At 43.7% G+C, this 19,585-nt stretch overlaps 1 protein-coding gene across 2 annotated transcripts in view; it reads right to left on the bottom strand.

Annotated features, from left to right (window-relative positions):
* The window catches only part of LOC135526084 (parkin coregulated gene protein), a 239,007-nt gene that overhangs the window by 108,146 nt on the left and 111,276 nt on the right, over positions 1-19,585 (bottom strand). For both annotated transcript variants that reach the window (XM_064954176.1, XM_064954175.1), the window contains 2 exons: positions 14,162-14,333; positions 2,902-3,051 (listed from right to left, as the gene is read on the bottom strand). In XM_064954176.1, the coding sequence (XP_064810248.1) occupies positions 2,902-3,051; positions 14,162-14,333 (322 nt within the window). The remainder of the gene's footprint in view (positions 1-2,901; positions 3,052-14,161; positions 14,334-19,585) is intronic.

The raw sequence follows: 19,585 nt of genomic DNA, 5'->3' as shown, positions 1-19,585 counted from the left end.
TATCAGTCTCATTGCTTTTAAATGTTTGTTCGATGTACAGTGGTTGTATGAATTTCAATCTATTGTCTCACAATGGTCCCAGAGTCTGTTTCTAATATTTCTTTCTGGCACAGAACGACAAGCTGACTAATAGAATATAGATGCCTCGGAATTCGCTAAGAATCCTGATGTGTCTGTCTTCACTTGTAATTCGTAGCTGTGATGCCTGAGACGGACCCGATCACGTGACGGGCATTGGCAAATAAGAATTGAGATATCTGAGAGAGCCATATGAATGAGAGGTGTCTTTGGGAACATGGCGAGTGGCAGCCGGGAGAAGGGAATTATAATTATTATATTCAGCCTAAGGGCATAATGACCACCATGGCCGCAAGGCATTTTTTTATGGGGCATTACGGCCACACAAGGGGGCATCCACGACCATGGTCGTCGATTCCGCCGGGAAATTCGAGGCCTGGATTCCAGTGTGTGTACTCTGCCTCAGCACTGGCCCCCTGTTAGAGGGGAGCAGGAGGAGCAGGGACCAGCCGAGCCAGGTGATAGGGGGCTGGGGATGAAATAATGAATGCCAGACCAGACCAGACCAGATGGAGGCAGCAGCCAACCCAGGCAGCAGGGCAGCTATCAGGCAGAGATAAACTATTCCTAGTGGGGCTCGCCAGCCCAACCGCTGCGCCCAAAATACACCCGCTCCAAAACGGTTTAGGGATTGATTTGACAGCTAATTTACAGAGGAGATTTGCATAAGGCCCCAGTGCTAATAAGACACCATTTTCTATCCTCCCTTTTGTCTTTCTTTCTATCTTTTTCTCCCCGTCTCTCCTTTTTTTCTCTCTTCTCCCCCGATGCTAAAATGGCAATGAGATAATGTAACCAAATTAAAGAGACAAGAGATTCAAATTGGATATTGATTAATAGACTAAAGCCCTGTGTTCAGGCCCTGTTTAAGCCCTGTGTTTAAGTGATTGATTCACAATGCCACTCTTCTTTCACATTCCACTGACGCCGGTGAATGACTGGCGTTTTGGGGATTGTCTGAGTCGAGCTGTCTGTCTGTCTCTCACCGTCCGGCTGTGAATGGGGCCGTGTCGACGCTTTGAGGCTTGACAGTGCCACACAAAAAGCCCTGCCTATCGAATGCCAATCTGGAGACGCCGTGTGTCACGTAGGATAGGGGTGGAGGCTTGGGGATCAGAAGGACGTTGGTTGTCCTCTAGTCTAAAGCCAATACATTGATGGGAAAAGGAAAAATGATGCATCTAGTTAGATGAAAGGGGATGAGCACGACTCAAGGTCAACCTTGATGGGATATGTGACATTCAGGGGATGTATGGACAAAAATAAGCTTTTATAGCGAGTAATAGTGAGCACACAGACATGCATGCACACACAAAAAAAAACAACTGTCCATTAACATGTTAATAGCGGCAGCTCTCTAACATCAAGCCTTTGATTCCTGGAAATGGATGGGAGCGGGAGCTCGCCCATAAACAAATCAATATACTTTGAAGAGATTCTTCAAAGTAGCCACCCTTTGTCTTTGTTTAACACTTTTTTTGGTTACTACATGATTCCATACCTGTTATTTCATAGTTTTGATGTCTTCACTATTATTCTACCATGTAGAAAAAGAGTAAAAAAGACAGAAAGAAAAACCCTCGAATGAGTGGGCGTGTCCAAACTTTTGAATGGTGCTCTTTCATGCCGTCCCTATGAGGGGTGCGTCACTTGAGTGGGTTGAGTCACTGATATGATCTTCCTGTCTGGGTTGGCGCCCCCCTTGGGTTGTGCCGTGGCGGAGATCTTCGTGGGCTATACTCGGCCTTGTCTCAGGATGGTGGTTGAAGATATCCCTCTAGTGGTGTGGGGGCTTTGCTTTGGCAAAGTGGGTGGGGTTATATCCTTCCTGTTTGGCCCTGTCCGGGGGTATCATCGGATGGGGCCACAGTGTCTCCTGACCCCTCCTGTTTCAGCCTCCAGTATTTATGCTGCAGTAGTTTATGTGTCGGGGGGCTAGGGTCAGTTTGTTATATCTGGAGTACTTCTCCTGTCCTATCCGGTGTCCTGAGTGAATTTAAGTTTGCTCTCTCTATTTCTCTCCCTCTCTTTCTTTCTGTCTCTCGGAGGACCTGAGCCCTAGGATCATGCCTCTGGACTACCTGGCATGATGACTCCTTGCTGTCCCCCGTCCACCTGGCCGTGCTGCTGATCCAGTTTCAACTATAATCTTCACCCGGTACAGCCAGAAGAGGACTGGCCACCCCACATAGCCTGGTTCCTCTCTAGGTTTCTTCCTAGGTTTTGGCCTTTCTAGGGAGTTTTTCCTAGCCACCGTGCTTCTACACCTGCATTGCTTGCTGTTTGGGGTTTTAGGCTGGGTTTCTGTACAGCACTTTGAGATATCAGCTGATGTACGAAGGGCGATATGAATAAATTTGATTTGATTTGACTGGCACTGTATATATTTAAATATATGGGGGATTGGAAACGATACAAACAATCACATTGATGGAACCTACAATCTATCTGCAATAGTAAAGCTGATCTACCCCCTAAAAAATATATATAAAAATTAAAGAACCCACATCTGCCATTCAAACTATCCTTTCACCAATTAGCCTAGTGAACATGAACAGTATCGCTGTTGTCATCAGTCAAAGACATAGGCTACATACTGTACTGTACTGTACATACTCGCAAACATACCGTAGCATCCGTAGCACAACACCAGCAACCTCACCAGGTGGTTCAGCATTTTTGGGGATAACGTAATGGCGTAGGTAGCGTAGCTGTTGCAGGGTCGCGCGTTTAAATCCCTCTCGGACTACCCGTCAAATTCACCAACATACACATACTGCCAGACACACAGTATAGGCTAGATCTATAATGTAAGTGACTCACTGTTCATGTTCTTGAAGATGTTGAGGATGGGCAGGATCTGTCTGTAGTAGGGTACCAGGGCCTCTCCCACCATTTCTCCAGACACCACCAGGTGCTGCAGCACCTTCAGAGTGGTGCAGATCACTTGCCTGTTCCGCGTGTTCAAGGCATCTGTGAGACAGAGAGGAAGGGCACCAAAGAAATATAATGTTATTATTGTTATGGGTACACTCATAACCATACATTGATTTACATGGTTAAGGGCACCATAGAAATAGAATGAATTCATTATCATAGTTATTGGTACATTCAATATGGCCGCCGTCCACCCGGACCTATACATTGATTTGAATGGCGATGGCTCATCTAGTGATTCTATTTCTATGGAGTGCACACAGGATAGAGGTCAGGGGTTACAGGTCTGGGAGAGGGGGTTGTGTGTGTGTGTGCTTGTTTTCATAGAGGCTTTCCCTAGGGTGGTGTGTGATTGAGAATTAACGATTCAGCCCCCCTATTGTTAACATTTAGCACATTTAGCAGAAAAGACAGAATGAGGTCACGCGGCATTCACACTACCTCCACTGAAATCAATGTTTTTTGGTGCCAGCCTTTGACTTGAAATGACTGGCTGCAATCGGAGATTTCCAAAGGCACCACAGAGACAGGAAGGAATAAGTGAGAGACAATCACGGGCAATTTGGCCGACAGCTGCATTTAACTCCATCTCCCGCTGATAGGGAGAACAAAAGAGGGAGGAAAAAGGGACGGAAGAGAGGAAAACATCTGTGATTTGTAACTAAGGATTACTAGCTTGTGTGTGTGGGCGACATTTAGTGTGTGAGTGTGTGTGTACATACATGCATGTACAGTATGTCGCTGCGTGTGCGTGCGTGTCTCTGTGTGGGTGTTAGTGGGCAGATGGGTGGGAAGAGAGGTGTGTGTGTGGCACTTCTCAGGTGACTCCTTACATATGTTTTCCTCCTTTTGAACCATCCCTTAATCTTGGACTCTAACAAACCAATAGACTTCCACAGACCCCTGCTGTTGTGTACCTGTTGTTTATCTGGCTCATTACAAGAAGAAAGTGTCGCTTTAAAGGTCCATAGCAGCCATTTTTATCCATATCAAATCATTTCTGGGTAACAATTAAGTACCTTACTGTGATTGTTCTCAATAAAAATGGTCAACAAGAAAGAAAATGCTTCTAAGCAAAGAGCAATTTCTCAAGCAAGAATTTAGGGATGTGCATTTTTCCCTTTCAAGAAGATTTGATATGCATCTTGAGACATGGGTTATGATATGATGCGTGAACGATACGTTTTAGTTTGAAACAATTTGATGCGATTTGTTTCGATGCGATACGATTCGATGCACTAACATTAGTTGCATAAACAAATTAATTTTCCATTCTTAAAATTGCTTGCTGATGGAGCTCAAAAGCTGGGCCTCTATGAGCTGGATCTGTCTGAGGAAACTTCTGTGTGTGTGTGTGTGTGTGTGTGTGTGTCTGTGTGTTTATGTGTGTGTTGTATACTATGTATGTGTGTGTGTGTGTGTGTGTGTGTGTGTGTGTGTGTGTGTGTGTGTGTGTGTGTGTGTGTGTGTGTGTGTGTGTGTGTGTGTGTGTGTGTGCGCCACTATGTAGGCACCTGATCTGAGCAATAAGGGAGGCTAGGTGTCTACCACCCCACTGCCACTATCAGATTAAGGGGGAGTGGGGGTATAAAGTAGACTTTGGTTCTGAAATATACATCACCCACTAATTAACTTGTCATTGTTGCAGATTCCGTTTTTTGAGCTAGTAATGTATCAAAATGTATTGTTTACAAATGAGCATAGCCAAGTGTACACTGAATGTACAAACCTTTCCATGACATAGACTGGCCAGGTGAATCCAGGTGAAAGCTATGATCCCTTATTGATGTCACCTGTTAAATCCACTTCAATCAGTGTAGATGAAGGGGAGGAGACAATTGAGACATGGATGGTATATGTGTGCCATTCAGAGGGTGAACGGGCAAGACAAAATATTTAAGTGCCCTTGAATGGGGTATGGTAGTAGGTACCACGTGCTCCAGTTTGAGTGTGTCAAGAACTGCATTGCTGCTGTTTAATTGCAAATTAATTACTTAAAAATCATACAATGTGATTTTCTGGATTTTTGTTTTAGATTCCGTCTCTCACAGTTGAAGTGTACCTATGATAAAAATTACAGACCTCTACATGCTTTGTAAGTAGGAAAACCTGCAAAATCGGCAGTGTATCAAATACTTGTTCTCCCCACTCCCCATAAGCCATGAGATCGAAGGAATTGTCCGTAAAGCTCCGAGAACGGATTGTGTCAAGGCACAGATCTGGGGAAGGGTACTAAAATGTCTGCAGCATTGAAGGTTCCCAAGAACACAGTGGCCATTATTCTTGGTCAGTGAGGTGACCAAGAACCCGATGGTCACTCTGACAGAGCTCCAGAGTCCCTCTGTGGAAATGGGAGAACCTTCCAGAAGGACAACCATCTCTGCAGCACTCCACCAATCAGACTATTATGGTAGAGTGACCAGATGGAAGCAATTCCTCAGTAAAAGGAGTTGGAGTTTGCCAAAAGGCACCTAAAGACAAGATTCTCTGGCCTGATGAAACCAAGATTGAACTCTTTGTCCTGAATGCCAAGCGTCACGTCCGGAGGAAACCTGGCATCATCCCTACGATGAAGTATGGTAGTGGCAGCATCATGCTGTGGGGATGTTTTTCAGTGGCAGGGACTGGGAGACTAGTCAGGATCAAGGGAAAGGCAAACAGAGCAAAGTACAGAGAGATCCTTCATGAAAACCTGTGTAGATTGATGAGGGGGAAAAACAATTGAATCCATTTTAAATTAAGGCTGTAACGTAACAAAATGTTGTAAAATTCAAGGGGTCTGAATACTTTCCGAATGCACTGTATATCATTCATTTCTAAGTGCTAAAATGGATGTAGCAGATTGCCCATTTAAAACCAAGATAAACACAATCTAAACGTTAAAACATTTATCTTCAAAGCCGCTGAAGCAGCTAGAGGACAGTCCCAATAGCTCTTTGTCCCCTTAAGTGGATATTGTCATAAACAGAATTAAAAGGAGTTATAACTATTCATGCAAAAACAAATCTTGAATAATAAAAGGGAGAAGCTAAGCTATCTGGGGGAAAACACATGTCTGACATAGAGGGCGAGAATGAATTATGTTAGCAGGCGAAGGAGGGGAGCGAGGGAGAGAGGGGGGTCAGGAACCATAAAATGGGTAGTATGACAGTTAGTACACTTAGGGAGCGGCATGCGGCGTCACCTGTGGCCTGAGTGTTAAAACAGCTCATATTCAAATGCATGGCTGTCACACACACAGACACAGCCTCCCTTCCAGCCATACTGCACTGCACCGAGACAGGCCTGACAGGTTGACATGAGGGGGAAAACAGCTCTGGAGAGGTGATGCACACACACACGCACACACATTCGCATGCACGCAAAAAACACACACTTGCACGCACACAGACATGCACACAATCACAAACAAGTGATATTCATGTCAAACCCACTCTCAGTCAGAGACAGAGAATGCGTAATCCACACACACCGATGACACACTCATACACACACCGCTAACATTCCATTACAAGGACATTGTGTCGTCAAACCCAGGGGTGTCACTTATACACATGCTCTGTGTGACAGGATGTGAACATGAAGAATGGATGGTCCTATCATCTTTCATTCCAAGCCTTCATATTTTATACATTCCATTAAATGTGTGTGTGTGTGTGTGTGTGTGTGCATGGGCTTTTTTGTGCGTTTACGTGCATGTGTGTGTGCATGCACGTGTGACTGTGCGTGTATTAGTGTTACAGACAAGGCAGTATGAGCGTATCCATTATAGGATCTTTCTCCTGTTCCTTCACACACGGGGAGAGCTATCTGCCATCACGGTAATAAGGTTGAATCTGGACTGACAGGGATTTCAAACGCACATAACAAATAATGAAATTCTAATTACCACAAGTGCAAACAATTTTCCCTAGCTGTGACATTTGGACCGTGGGACTGTTCAATTATTCATCCAGGCTCTCGCCTCTCACAAAAGGGGGAGAATCTGAGTCGGATGTATTAACGTTTGGTACAATCCGCATCACATCGGATATGAATAAAGTAATCATCTATTCAAGTCGCGTCTATTAGATATTCTGTTCCCCCCAAAAAATAAGCGCAGCGTTGTATTCTCATCTCCCCCAAATGTCACAGGTGAGTGGCATTTTGAAGATTTTAGTCAATCGAGTTTGTTGTAATATAAATATACTTTTCAGATCACTGCGAAATGTTCTCTTTCCTAAGCCGGGGATCTCCTTGTAATGAAAATTTAATTTTGGTCTCGTAGAGTGAACAAATGTTACGCCAATCTGTGGAGGCTCAATGGAGACGTGGCTGAGAATTTTGTTCCTTATTTAAAGAGGGTAGGAAATGCTTATGACAGCATATCAGTATAATTTTCTCATAATTTATTTCCTCCGATTGAAAAAGGTAGTGTTGGAATGACAATGTTAAAGTTTGTCTGGGTTATTTTACATGAAAATCTGGGCTCAATGTGCTAAAAAGAATCCCTCCTGTGCCATGATTGAGTCCTTTCAAGGTTTCAAAAGCAACACATCATAATACTCAACCTTTTCTTAATCATTCTATCCCAGGCATTATCAACTAGATTCAGCCGTGGGCTGATTAAATTTATTGAGCAGATGGTCAGGGGGTTAAAAGTATAATTACTAATAATTTGTAGAAGGGAAATTGTCCGCAAGAAGCCCAAACAAATATAATGTATTAACTAAAACATAATAATTTCAAACCTTGCTTACATTTGTTTACAATCACATATATAGTGCCTTCATAAAGTATTCACACCCCTAGACTTTTTTCACATTTTGTTGTGTTACAAAGTGGGATTAAAATTAATTTAATTGTCATTTTTGTCGACAATCTACACAAAATTCTCTAATGTCAAAGTGGAGGAAAATTCTAATATATCTTGATTTGATAGTAGCCCCATGAGTCAATACATGTTAGAATCACCTTTGGCAGCAATTATAGATGTATGTATTTCTGAGTTTCTAAGAGCTTTCTACACCTGAATTGTGCAACATTTGCCCATTATTCTTTTCAAAAATCGTCAAGCTCTGTAAAATTGGTTGTTGATCATTGGTAGACAACTTTTTTCAGGTCTTGCCATAGATTTACAAGCATATTTAAGTCAAAACTGTAACTCGGCCACTCAGGAACATTCACTGTCTTCTTGGTAAGCAACTCCAGTGTAGATTTGGCCTTGTGTTTTAGGTTATTGTCCTGCTGAAAGGGGAATTCATCTCCTAGTGTCTGGTGGAAAGCAGACTGAACCAGGTTCTCCTCTAGGACTTGGCCCATGCTTAGCTCCATTCAATTGATTTTTTATCCTGAAAAACTCCTCAGTCCTTAACAATTACAAGCAAACCCATAACATGATGCAGCCACCACAATGCTTGACAGTATGGAGTCTTACTCAGCAATGTGTTGTATTGTATTTTCACCAAACAACACTTTGCATTCAGGACAAAAAGTAAATTGCTTTGCCAATTTCTTTGTTGTGTTACTTTAGTGCCTTGTTGCAAACCAGATGCATGTTTTGGAATATTTTTTATTCTGTACAGGCTTTTAACTCTGTCAATTAGATTAGTATTGTGGAGTAACTACAATGTTGTTGATCCATCCTCAGTCTTCTCCTATCACATCCATTAAACTCTATAACTGTTTTAAAGTCACCATTGGCCTCATTGTGAAATCTCTGAGTGGTTTCCTTCCTCTCCGGCAACTCATTTAGAAAGGATGCCTGTATCTTTGTAGTGACTGGGTGTATTGATACACCATCCAAAGGGATATTCAGTGTCTCTTTTCATATGTATATATATATACCAATATGTGCCCTTTTTTGCGAGGCATTGGAAAACCCCCCCGATCTTTGTGGTTGAATCTGTGTTTGAAATTCACTGCTCGACTGAGGGACCACACAGATAATTATATGTGTGGAGTACAGAGATGAGGTAGTCAGTCAAAAATCATGTTAAACACTATTATTGCACACAGAGTGAGTCCAGGCAACTTATTGTGTGACTTGTTAATAACTTCTTATGGCTAGGGGTTCCGCTTGACAACATTCCGCTGAAAAGGCACAGTGCAAAATTAAATATGTAACTTTCGTGCAATACACCAACTTAAAGATAAACTTCTTGTTAATCTACCCATCGTGTCCGATTTCAAAAAGGCTTTACAGCGAAAGCACACCATATGATTATGTTAGGTCAGAGCCTAGTCACAAAAACACAGTCATTTTCCAGCCAAAGAGAGGAGTCACAAAAAGCAGAAATAGAAATAAAATAAATCACTAACCTTTGATGATCTTCATCAGATGGCACTCATAGGACTTCATGTTACACAATACATGTATGTTTTGTTTGATAAAGTTCATATTTATATCTAAAAATCTCAGTTTACATTGGCGCTTTATGGTCAGTAATGTTGTGCTTCTAAAATATCTGGCGAATTTTCAGAGAGCCACATCAATTTACAGAAAAACTCATAATAAACTTTGATAAAAGATACAACAATTATGCACAGAATTATAGATATACTTCTCCTTAATGCAACCGCTGTGTCAGATTTCAAAAAAGCTTTACGGAAAAGCAAACCATGCAATAATCTGAGTCCGGCGCTCAGACACAAAAACAAGCCATGCAGATATCACCATGTTGTGGAGTCAGTAAAAGTAAAAAAATAGCGTTATAAACATTCACTTACCTTTGATGATCTTCATCAGAATGCACTCCAAGGAATCCCAGTTCCACAATAAATGTTTGTTGTGTTCGATCGAGTCCATTATTTATGTCCAAATACCTCCCTTTGTTAGCGCGTTTGGTAAACAAATCCAAACTCACGAAGCGCGGGCAGGTCCAGGCGAAAGTTCAAAAAGTTATATTACAGTTTGTAGAAACATGTCAAACGATGTATAGAATCAATGAGCGTGCGTGATCAACTCATGGCACTCTGGCAGGCCTCTGGTTGATTCAGCTCTCATTCGCCCCCACTTCACAGTAGAAGCCTCAAACAATGTTCTAAAGACTGTTAACATCTAGTGGAAGCCCTAGAAAGTGCAATATGACCCCATAGACACTGTATATTCGATAGGCAATGAGTTGAAAAACTACGAACCTCAGATTTCCCACTTCCTGGCTGGATTTGTCTCAGGTTTTTGCCTGCCAAATGAGTTCTGTTATACTCACAGACATCATTCAAACAGTTTTAGAAACTTTAGTGTTTTCTATCAAATACTCCTAATAATATGCATATATTCGCTTCTGGGCCAGAGTAGCAGGAAGTTTACTCTGGGCACGCTTTTCATCCGAACGTGAAAATGCTGCCCCCTATCCCAAACAGGTTTTAAGCACATTTTTACTTCTGAACTTATTTAGGCTTGGCATAACAAAGGGATTGAATACTTATTGACTGAAGAAATTTCAGCTTTAAATGTTTTGTTAATTTGTAAAGAATTTGATAAACATAATTCTACTTTGACATTAAGGAATGTATTAAGTGTAGGCCAGTGACAAGAAATCTCAATTTAATCAATTTAATCCACAATTGGTCAGCAGGTACCCTGGTGGGTAGGAGAGTTGAGCCAGTAACCGAAAGGTTGCAGGATCAAATCCCTTGAGCTGACAAAGTAAAAATCTGTCGTTCTGCCCCTGAGCAAGGCAGTTAACCCACTGTTCCCCGGGTGCCGAAGACGTGGATGTCGATTAAGGCAGCCCCCCCGCACCTCTCTGATTCAGAGGGGTTGGGTTAAATGCGGAAGACACATTTCAGTTGAATGCATTGTTGTACAACTGACTAGGTATCCCCTTCCCTTATTATTTTGCTAAGAAAACCTGCAGACCTAGGTTTGGAAACCCATTTGGGGAACCCTGTGACCGGTGGGTGCAAGCAGGCGAGCGCACTCCACATTGACCTGAGTTCAGTTTCAGAGTAAAGGTCTATGACAACGGCACAGCCCATTGCGTATTCTCATCGGGTGACCCGAAGTCATGACTCATGATCATCAAAATTCACAGAGTCCAACAACGTGATTTAGCCAGTCGCAAGATAACAGCCCGCCGGCGCCAGCCAGATGGAGGCTTCTATATTAACGTCAGTCAGAGAAAACTTTCTGCCTTTCAGATTGCAGCCTGCACTTATTTTTCCCTCCTTCCTTGGAGTTCTATTGAAAAGTAATTAATCTGCAACACAGACATGGGCCGGCGGGTTTGACGCATGGCAGGCAAAAATGGGCCTGATTTTAATAAACCAAGAAGCTAATAACAAGCAGGCCATTTAAAATTCCATTATCACAGCTAGATGTGCGTTTTCATAAGGAATGGTTCACCTTTGGGTCTTAGGAATTTGTAGCTACTATATGAGGGAGTCAGTATGCATGAGTGGACATAGTGGCTACGTGGACTTGGGTATGAGTGTGTGTGTGTGTGTGTGTGTGTGTGTGTGTGTGTGTGTGTGTGTGTGTGTGTGTGTGTGTGTGTGTGTGTGTGTGTGTGTGTGTGTGTGTGTTTGAACACGTGTATGAGAGGATACAGATCTAAGCAGTATAGGCCTAGTACCACCAAGGACAATTTTTGAAAACGAGGCATCAAAGCAATAATCGTCTCAGTCAAAAACACAATGTCAGCTCTCTTTTATTTATAAAACACATTAATCACATTTATGAGTTGTCGATAGTCTAAAAATCATACATCGATATGCAGCCATTTGGTTTTAGAGTGTTGTGAAACAGCTGAACGCATGACCAGACAGCAATCAGACTTTCTCAAATGAAATCAATTGGTAAATTAAACAAACTATGTGAATAAATTGAAAAATGGGAATTCTAGTGTAAATCAAGTAAACAACTAAAAGTCACATACACAAAAACCAAAACACATGTACACACACACACACACACACACACACACACACACACACACACACACACACACACACACACACACACACACACACACACACACACACACACACACACATCATTGTGTCTTGGTGTTATGATGTGCACTGGGCCATGCTCTGTCCGTCCTCTGTTGCGACTCAGTAAGCAGTGTGTGTGTGAATGTGTGTGTGTGTACTCTATTGCCAGGGTCAACCTGTCAGCATGTCTTCATGTCTCCAGCGGCCCTGCCTCATGTTGGTCGTTCCACCCCTCTGCCTCAGCAGGCGCTGAAACACTGAGCACACACACACGACCAACTGCTCAAACTCACTTACTGGGCGCCGCTTAAAATCTCCCACTTTGAAACTGACACTTAGTTGGCTCCATTGCAAAACAAACCCTCTCAGTGTGTGGAAAGTTAGCGTATGTTTGTGTGTGTGTGTGTGTGTATGTGAGAGAGTGAGAGCATGCTAGCATACTGAATCATACATTCTATATTTTTCTACATATAACAACTTAGAAGCCTGTGTGTTCGTCGTTTCATCCCTGTCTAAATGTTGAAACTATTTTTGCTAGTCCCAGCTCACCCCTGGACGTGACCAACTAGCCTGCGGCCTGCCAACTGTGCGTGTGATTTCAGGACAAACCTGTAATGAACACGAGGGGAGACAGAGTGCTGGTTTCAAGCGCAGGACGCAGCGGGTGTTTATTGCAAAGGACGACAGGAGGAGGCAGGTAGCTGGGTCCAGGGGCAGGCAGAAGGTCATACACATGGGGTCCAAAAGGGCAACAGTACAGGCAGGGAAAAGGCTAGTAGCATCGTCTGGAAGGTCAGGCAATAGGTTGATAACAGGAAATCCTATAGGCTAAAGTACAGGCAGGGAATAGGCTAGTAACATAGTCCGGGAGGTCAGGCAATAGGTTGATAACAGGAAATCTGATAGGCTAAAGTACAGGCAGGGAATAGGCAAAAAGTGTTGTTAGTGAGGCAGGAAAAAACTAGCATACACGGGAGGAGTAAATCACGGGAAAAACAGAGCTCCAAAAGACGTGTGTCACAAAACAAACAAAACCTCACAGTGATGGGGTGCAAAGAACTGAACTAAATAGTGTGTCATAATGACATACAGGTGTGTGAACAGGTGGTTAGAATTCAGGTGATTGGGATCTGGAGTCTGAGCTGCGTTCAGGGGATCTATGTGTTTGAGAGTGTGAGCTGGAAAGTGGGCTGGAAAGTGAGCAGGAAAGTGGGCTGGAAAGTGAGCTGCGTTCAGGGGGATCTAGGTGTTTGAGAGTGTGAGCTGGAAAGTGGGCTGGAAAGTGAGCTGCGTTCAGGGGGATCTAGGTGTTTGAGAGTGTCAGCAGGAAAGTGGGCTGGAAAGTGAGCTGCGTTCAGGGGGATCTAGGTGTTTGAGAGTGTGAGCTGGAAAGTGGGCTGGAAAGTGAGCTGCGTTCAGGGGGATCTAGGTGTTTGAGAGTGTGAGCTGGAAAGTGGGCTGGAAAGTGAGCTGCGTTCAGGGGGATCTAGGTGTTTGAGAGTGTCAGCTGGAAAGTGGGCTGGAAAGTGAGCTGCGTTCAGGGGGATCTAGGTGTTTGAGAGTGTCAGCTGGAAAGTGGGCTGGAAAGTGAGCTGCGTTCAGGGGATCCACCTGTTTGAGGGAGTGAGTTGGAAGCAGACGTTACCAAACCAATGAGGTGCTGTCCTGCCGGACTCGCCAGAGTCAGAGAGGCAAAGCACATTTAAATGTAGCGCGTCCCCATATTCATGGGAGCTTGGCAGCCTTGCCTTATGACTGGGTCTCATCCACTAACAGCAAAACAAGAACACTTAGCCCTGCTGTCTAATAATAATAGGTTTGGAAGATGCAAGGAGCCATATGTGGGCTTTTCACTGAGATCTTCATTGTGTGGATGGCACCAATTATTGGCTGAAGAATAGGGCATTGGGGGTTTATCCATTGTCAATCCATGTCTTTCCGGCTTGTGGTTACTGGCCACACGTTAGTAAATGATCTCTTTATAATCTTGTTATAGGAGATTTGGCCTAGATTTGCTGTGAAAGGGTTGTGGTTGTATGAAAGAGTTGTGTTTATGGTCTGATAATGTTGTGCCACTGTTCCTGCGATGTTGCTGTAATGTTTGGGGCCACTCAGTCTTGAAAAGGATGATAATAAGTGTTGTGGTTGCGTTTAACAGTAGTGTCTGTGCTGTAATAACGTTACGGCAGTGTTTTCTGTGACGCTTCAAAAACGTTTAGCCACTCACTTTTGATGGGGATGATGAGTTGGGGGATGACGGGCAGGATCTTGGTGCCCCCGTGCTCGAGCATGTCGTGGACCCCTTGGCGGGCGAAGAACTCATAGGGGTGCACAGTCTCACACAGCCCGTCGAAGAACAAAGGGAGGTAGTGGTGGTAGTCGAGCTTCTCGATCTCCACCTGGGACAACGCACACACACACATTTCCATCAACGAGATGGCTTTGTAACAGCTAGCATTCCTGGAAACATGTTGATTCCTGGAAATGTTTGAAACAGCTCTGCAGACACAGACACGGCACAGACACACACAACGACACGGTCACCAGGGACCGAATGTGAGTGAACCAATGTAAGGGGATCTCCCCTCGTTCATTCTCTACATTGTAATAGAACACAGTCATGGTCTTTCCTCATCTTATGCCCGTTTGTTTTGTTTGTCCTTGGACTCACACAAAATCCAGGGCCAAGCCTTCTAACCAAGCCTGGCTTTAGAAGGTGTTTACAATACCAGCCACAGCTGAAGACAGCTGTTGCGGAGATCATGACACCCCTACATGTGGTACCCTGTGGGCCGACACATTAATAACACCTGTCTGTAACGCTGTTTAAGCTTATACTCCCCAAAACAGCTACACCAGCCTACACCAGCCTACAAAACATTCCTTCAGCTACTGAACCTGTGTGGATTACATGCTTTGATATTGGGTATGTTACAATGTATTGAGGTAGGCATAGCAGCAGAATGAATTGTGTTGTGATGAACTCGCACCAAACTTGACAGGAAAGGCCAGGTGACAAGGGCACCCCTAGCTACCCTTTCACACACTTTCCCTTTGTGTGTGAGTGTCTGTGTGTGTGTCTGTCTGTCCGTCCGTCTCTGTGTCTGTGTGTTTAACATGTGTGTGTGTGTGTGTGTGTACGGGCGCCCGTAACCATGTGCGTGTGCTTGTGTGTGTGTTTGGAGCACATGTGTGTCCACAGAAGTTCTGGTTACAGTAGATTGTATGAACTCCAGAGCACTGTGGTGGATCTATTGTTGGCTGAGGGGTAAGGGGGGGATCCTGTTTCATGTAATGAAAGCCAATCCTGTGTAGAGTAGAGGCAAACACCCCACAGCCCTGGAGCAGCCAGGGGTCTTAAAGGACAGCTGAGCCACATCATCCCAATCCCTGCTACACCCCACTGGGTCACGCTGCCGCCGAAATGTCACCACCACGTGGACCACGGTTGCTTTGATGTCCCCGGCTCTTGCAGAGCCCCCGCTCTAGAGGTGCGACTTCAAAGTGGGCAGACCCCCTGACACAAGTCGCGTGGGTAAACAGAGAAAGAGCGAGAGAGAGAGAGAGAGAGAGCAAATGGTGTGTTAGCAGAGAGACTGATAGGGCTGATTGCTTTGAGGCAATTTGTTGGCTAACCTTGACCTTTTACGGCTTGGTCAAGATCATCATTGTGAGTCAGCTTGGCGGGCAGGGAGACAAGAACAAAAGCAAATATGCGGCGGGAGAGAGTGGGGGGAGAGATGACACTGTGGCAGGATGAGTCACATAGGAACAGAGAAAACACTTCAAGCAGAGATACAGAGTAGAGGTCGACCGATTAATCGGAATGGTCGATTAATTAGGGCCGATTACACGTTTTCATAACAATGGGAAATTGCTTTTTTTGGGCGCCGATTTGACATTTTTTTTTTTTTTTACACCTTTATTTATTCTTATTTTCAATGACGGCCTAGGAACGGTGGGTCAACTGCCTCGTTCAGGGGCAGAACGACCGATTTTCACCTTGTCAGCTAGGGGGATCCAATCTTGCAACGTTACAGTTAACTAGTCCAACGCAATAACGACCCGCCTCTCTCTCGTTGCACTCCACAAGGAGACTGCCTGTTACGCGAATGCAGTAAGCCAAGGTAAGTTGCTAGCTAGCATTAAACTTATTTTATAAAAAACAATCAATCATAATCACTAGTTAACTACACATGGTTGATGATATTACTAGATATTATCTAGCGTGTCCTGCATTGCAAATAATCTGACTGAGCATACAAGCATACAAGTACCTAAGTATCTGACTGAGTGGTGGTAGGCAGAAGCAGGCACGTAAACATTCAATCAAACAGCACTTTAGTGCGTTTTGCCAGCAGCTCTTTGTTGTGCGTCAAGCATTGCGCTGTTTATGACTTCAAGCCTATCAACTCCAGAGATGAGGCTGGTGTAACCGAAGTGAAATGGCTAGCTAGTTAGCGCGTGCTAATAGCGTTTCAAACGTCACTCGCTCTGAGACTTGGGGTAGTTGTTCCCCTTGCTCTGCAAGGGCTGCGGATTTTGTGGAGCGATGGGTAACGATGCTTCAAGGGTGGCTGTTGTCGATGTGTTCCTGGTTCGAGCCCAGGTAGGACAGAAGCTATACTGTTACACTGTTACTAAAGTGCCTATAAGAACATCCAATAGTCAAAGGTATATGAAATACAAATGGTATAGAGAGAAATAGTCCAATAAATACTATATTAACTACAAACTAAAACCTCTTACCTTGGAATATTGAAGTCTCATGTTAAAAGGAACCACCAGCTTTCATATGTTCTCATGTTCTGAGCAAGGAATTAAACATTAGCTTTTTTACATGGCACATATTGCACTTTTACTTTCTTCTCCAACACTTTGTTTTTGCATTATTTAAACCAAATTGAACATGTTTCATTATTTACTTGAGGCTAAATTGATTTTATTGATGTATTATATTAAGTTAAAATAAGTGTTCATTCAGTATTGTTGTAATTGTCATTATTACAAATACATTTTTTTTTAATCGGTATCGGCTTTGTTGGTCCTCCAATAATCGGTATCGGTATCTGCGTTGAAAAATCATAACCGGTCGACCTCTAATACAGAGTGGCCATATAGGCTGCAGCAGACAATGTCATAGTCAGTGGATTATAAAATGGTTTGATATCTGATTAACAAAAAAAAAAATAAGTGTTTAAAAAAAGGGTCTCTTTTTAAGCTGAAATCCACTTACGGTGAAACAGCGCCACTGTGTCACCCCCCCCCCCCCCAGCGCATTTGTTCTTGTTTTTGTTTTGTTGATGAAATGGAGGTGATGAGCATTCAGAATGGTGAGGAGGGAAAACGTACGGTAGGTACACTGTTCTTCTATTGATTGCGCATGCAATGACTTTCAATGACGTCAGATGAAAAGAAAACAGTGTCAGCTGTTGTTATAATATCGTAAAAGGATGTACGCTTGTGCTTGACGCGTTACGGGTGTTCGATCCCTTATCCATTACCTTAACCATTCTGAATGAGTGCCTTTAAACTTCATGTTTTAACATTGTTTTAGCATATCAAAAACCTTAACCCTTATTAACCTTCTGAATTTGCAGTTTGAAACAACTTACAAAATTTGATGTTGGCAGAAACGTGGATAAACGTCTAATTCTGCAGTGAGACTGTTAGAGCATGTTGGCAGTTTCCCCAAGTATGGATTCCAGCTTTAAATATGAACCTTTATACGCAACTGGTGGCCTCAATATGAAATTTAAAAAACATGAGCTGGTGCACACCCAGAAATAATAGTTTGTGTGGAAGTGCTGACTTAACGGCGAAACTATAAACTATCAAAATAAAGAAAGTTGAACACTCCATATATAAACTCCCAGTTTATACATGGAGTGTGCGACTTTCTTCATTTTAATAGTTTATGGCCTCAATATGAAAAACATATTAAGATAATCTATTTATAGCATACAAGTCAAGGGGATTTAGAATTATAGCTGTGTGAAGCCTGTTCTGAGATCTGTGATAAGGGCCTAATCAAAATCGCATCAAAATGCAGAGGCAGACAACAGCCCAGAGTGGAGTAGTGATGGGTAAAGATCCCATAGGAGAACACAGGAAGCACTGGAGAATTACACACACAGACACACACGCATGCACACACACAAACCTCCCCGACCTCACCCGCCCCACACACAAAACACACACACGTTCGGAGCCTTTGGCTGACCGGTAACGCTCACATTCACTCTTATCGATTGGCCGTTCAGGTTTGTTTGTCTTTAGGTGCCTCCAGGTTTCCCTACGGAGGGCCTTTATCGATGAGACGGGACAGCAAGAGACGTTCTTGAGCAGCAATTAGCCGGGCCGCGCAAAGAGAGGCCCACACATCTCCTCTGGTCAGTGTGGAGTGAGGCACAGACACGGCAGCTAAGCAGTTAGTAAAGGCTTCCTCATTAAAACACTTGACTGAGTCTGCGTCTAAAATAGCACCCTATGCACTATGTAGGCTATTCTAATGTGTTACTTTTGACCAGGCCCCAGGGCACTACGTAGGGAACAGGGTGCCATTTTGGACAAACCCAGAGTCTCTGGGGCCTCCAGCCCATAGAAATAGAATTCATAGAATGTGTTATACCCATGTACTGTAAGTCAATGGGTGGGTGATGGAAGTCTACTTCTATGCTCTAGGCTGGATTGGCAGCATGCATAGGCTAACTATGTGCCAGCGCACCAAGTACACAGGGGAGAGTGGGGTGTGTGTGTCTATTTGTGTGCATGTGTTGGGTAGCCGGGTGCATAGAGTGTGGTGTGGGTCCCAGCTCAGCCTGTTTCTGTGGTAATCAGCCAGGTCGTTCAAGATTGATGTCAAAATTGGACGTCTATCTTGAAGACATGCCTTCAAAACCGGCCACTAGCGGCAACAGTGAGCACTATTACCATCAAATAGGCTTGGGTTTTGCCCGGGCGTTGTGGACGGGGGTGGCGGATGGGCATAATTCCATGACTAATTTGGGTAATCCCATGACTCTGGATCAGAAATTTGACGTTTGGAGAACGTGGTTAAACATCTAATTCTGCGAGAGCTTGTTGGTGATCATTTCTGTTGGCCACTTCAGAGCAATGAGGAGGACACTGACCAAGGTGTGTGTGTTTGAGTTTATGTGTGTGTGTGTGTGTGTGTGTGTGTGTGTCAGGCCATCTACCTAGAGCAGGCCTGATTTTCCATGGAGGGCCAAATTAGATTATATTTTTGCCATCACAGGCCAGAATCATATTACAGGATTATACATCACATCCAGATATGCTACTTATTTGACTTTTTTAACATGCACAGAAATAAACCACATCCGTGTTCTCCTTTTGGTAGGTATTTTCATTATTAAACATGCGATGAACTACACAGAGGGAAAAGTGCACTGTGCATTCAGCATCATGGACAGAACTCTTGTTAACAGGTATGCACAAAACCACAAGAGAGAGAGAGAGTTCAACATTACATTTAAACTACTCAGTCAGTGTGAGGAGTGAAGTCTCTGATGGGCATTGACTAGAGCAGTGAAGTCAGGTATAGTTTCTGACGTCGCTATGCGCAGGATTGCTGAGAGCTGAGAGTCAGTAAGAGACGATCTGTGCCTTGACTTGTTATATTTCATCA

This window comes from Oncorhynchus masou, chromosome 32 (assembly GCF_036934945.1).
Source record: "Oncorhynchus masou masou isolate Uvic2021 chromosome 32, UVic_Omas_1.1, whole genome shotgun sequence".
Classification (NCBI taxonomy): domain Eukaryota; kingdom Metazoa; phylum Chordata; class Actinopteri; order Salmoniformes; family Salmonidae; genus Oncorhynchus; species Oncorhynchus masou.
Note: the sequence above shows the minus strand (reverse complement) of the source record. Positions and strands in the feature narration are given on the sequence as shown.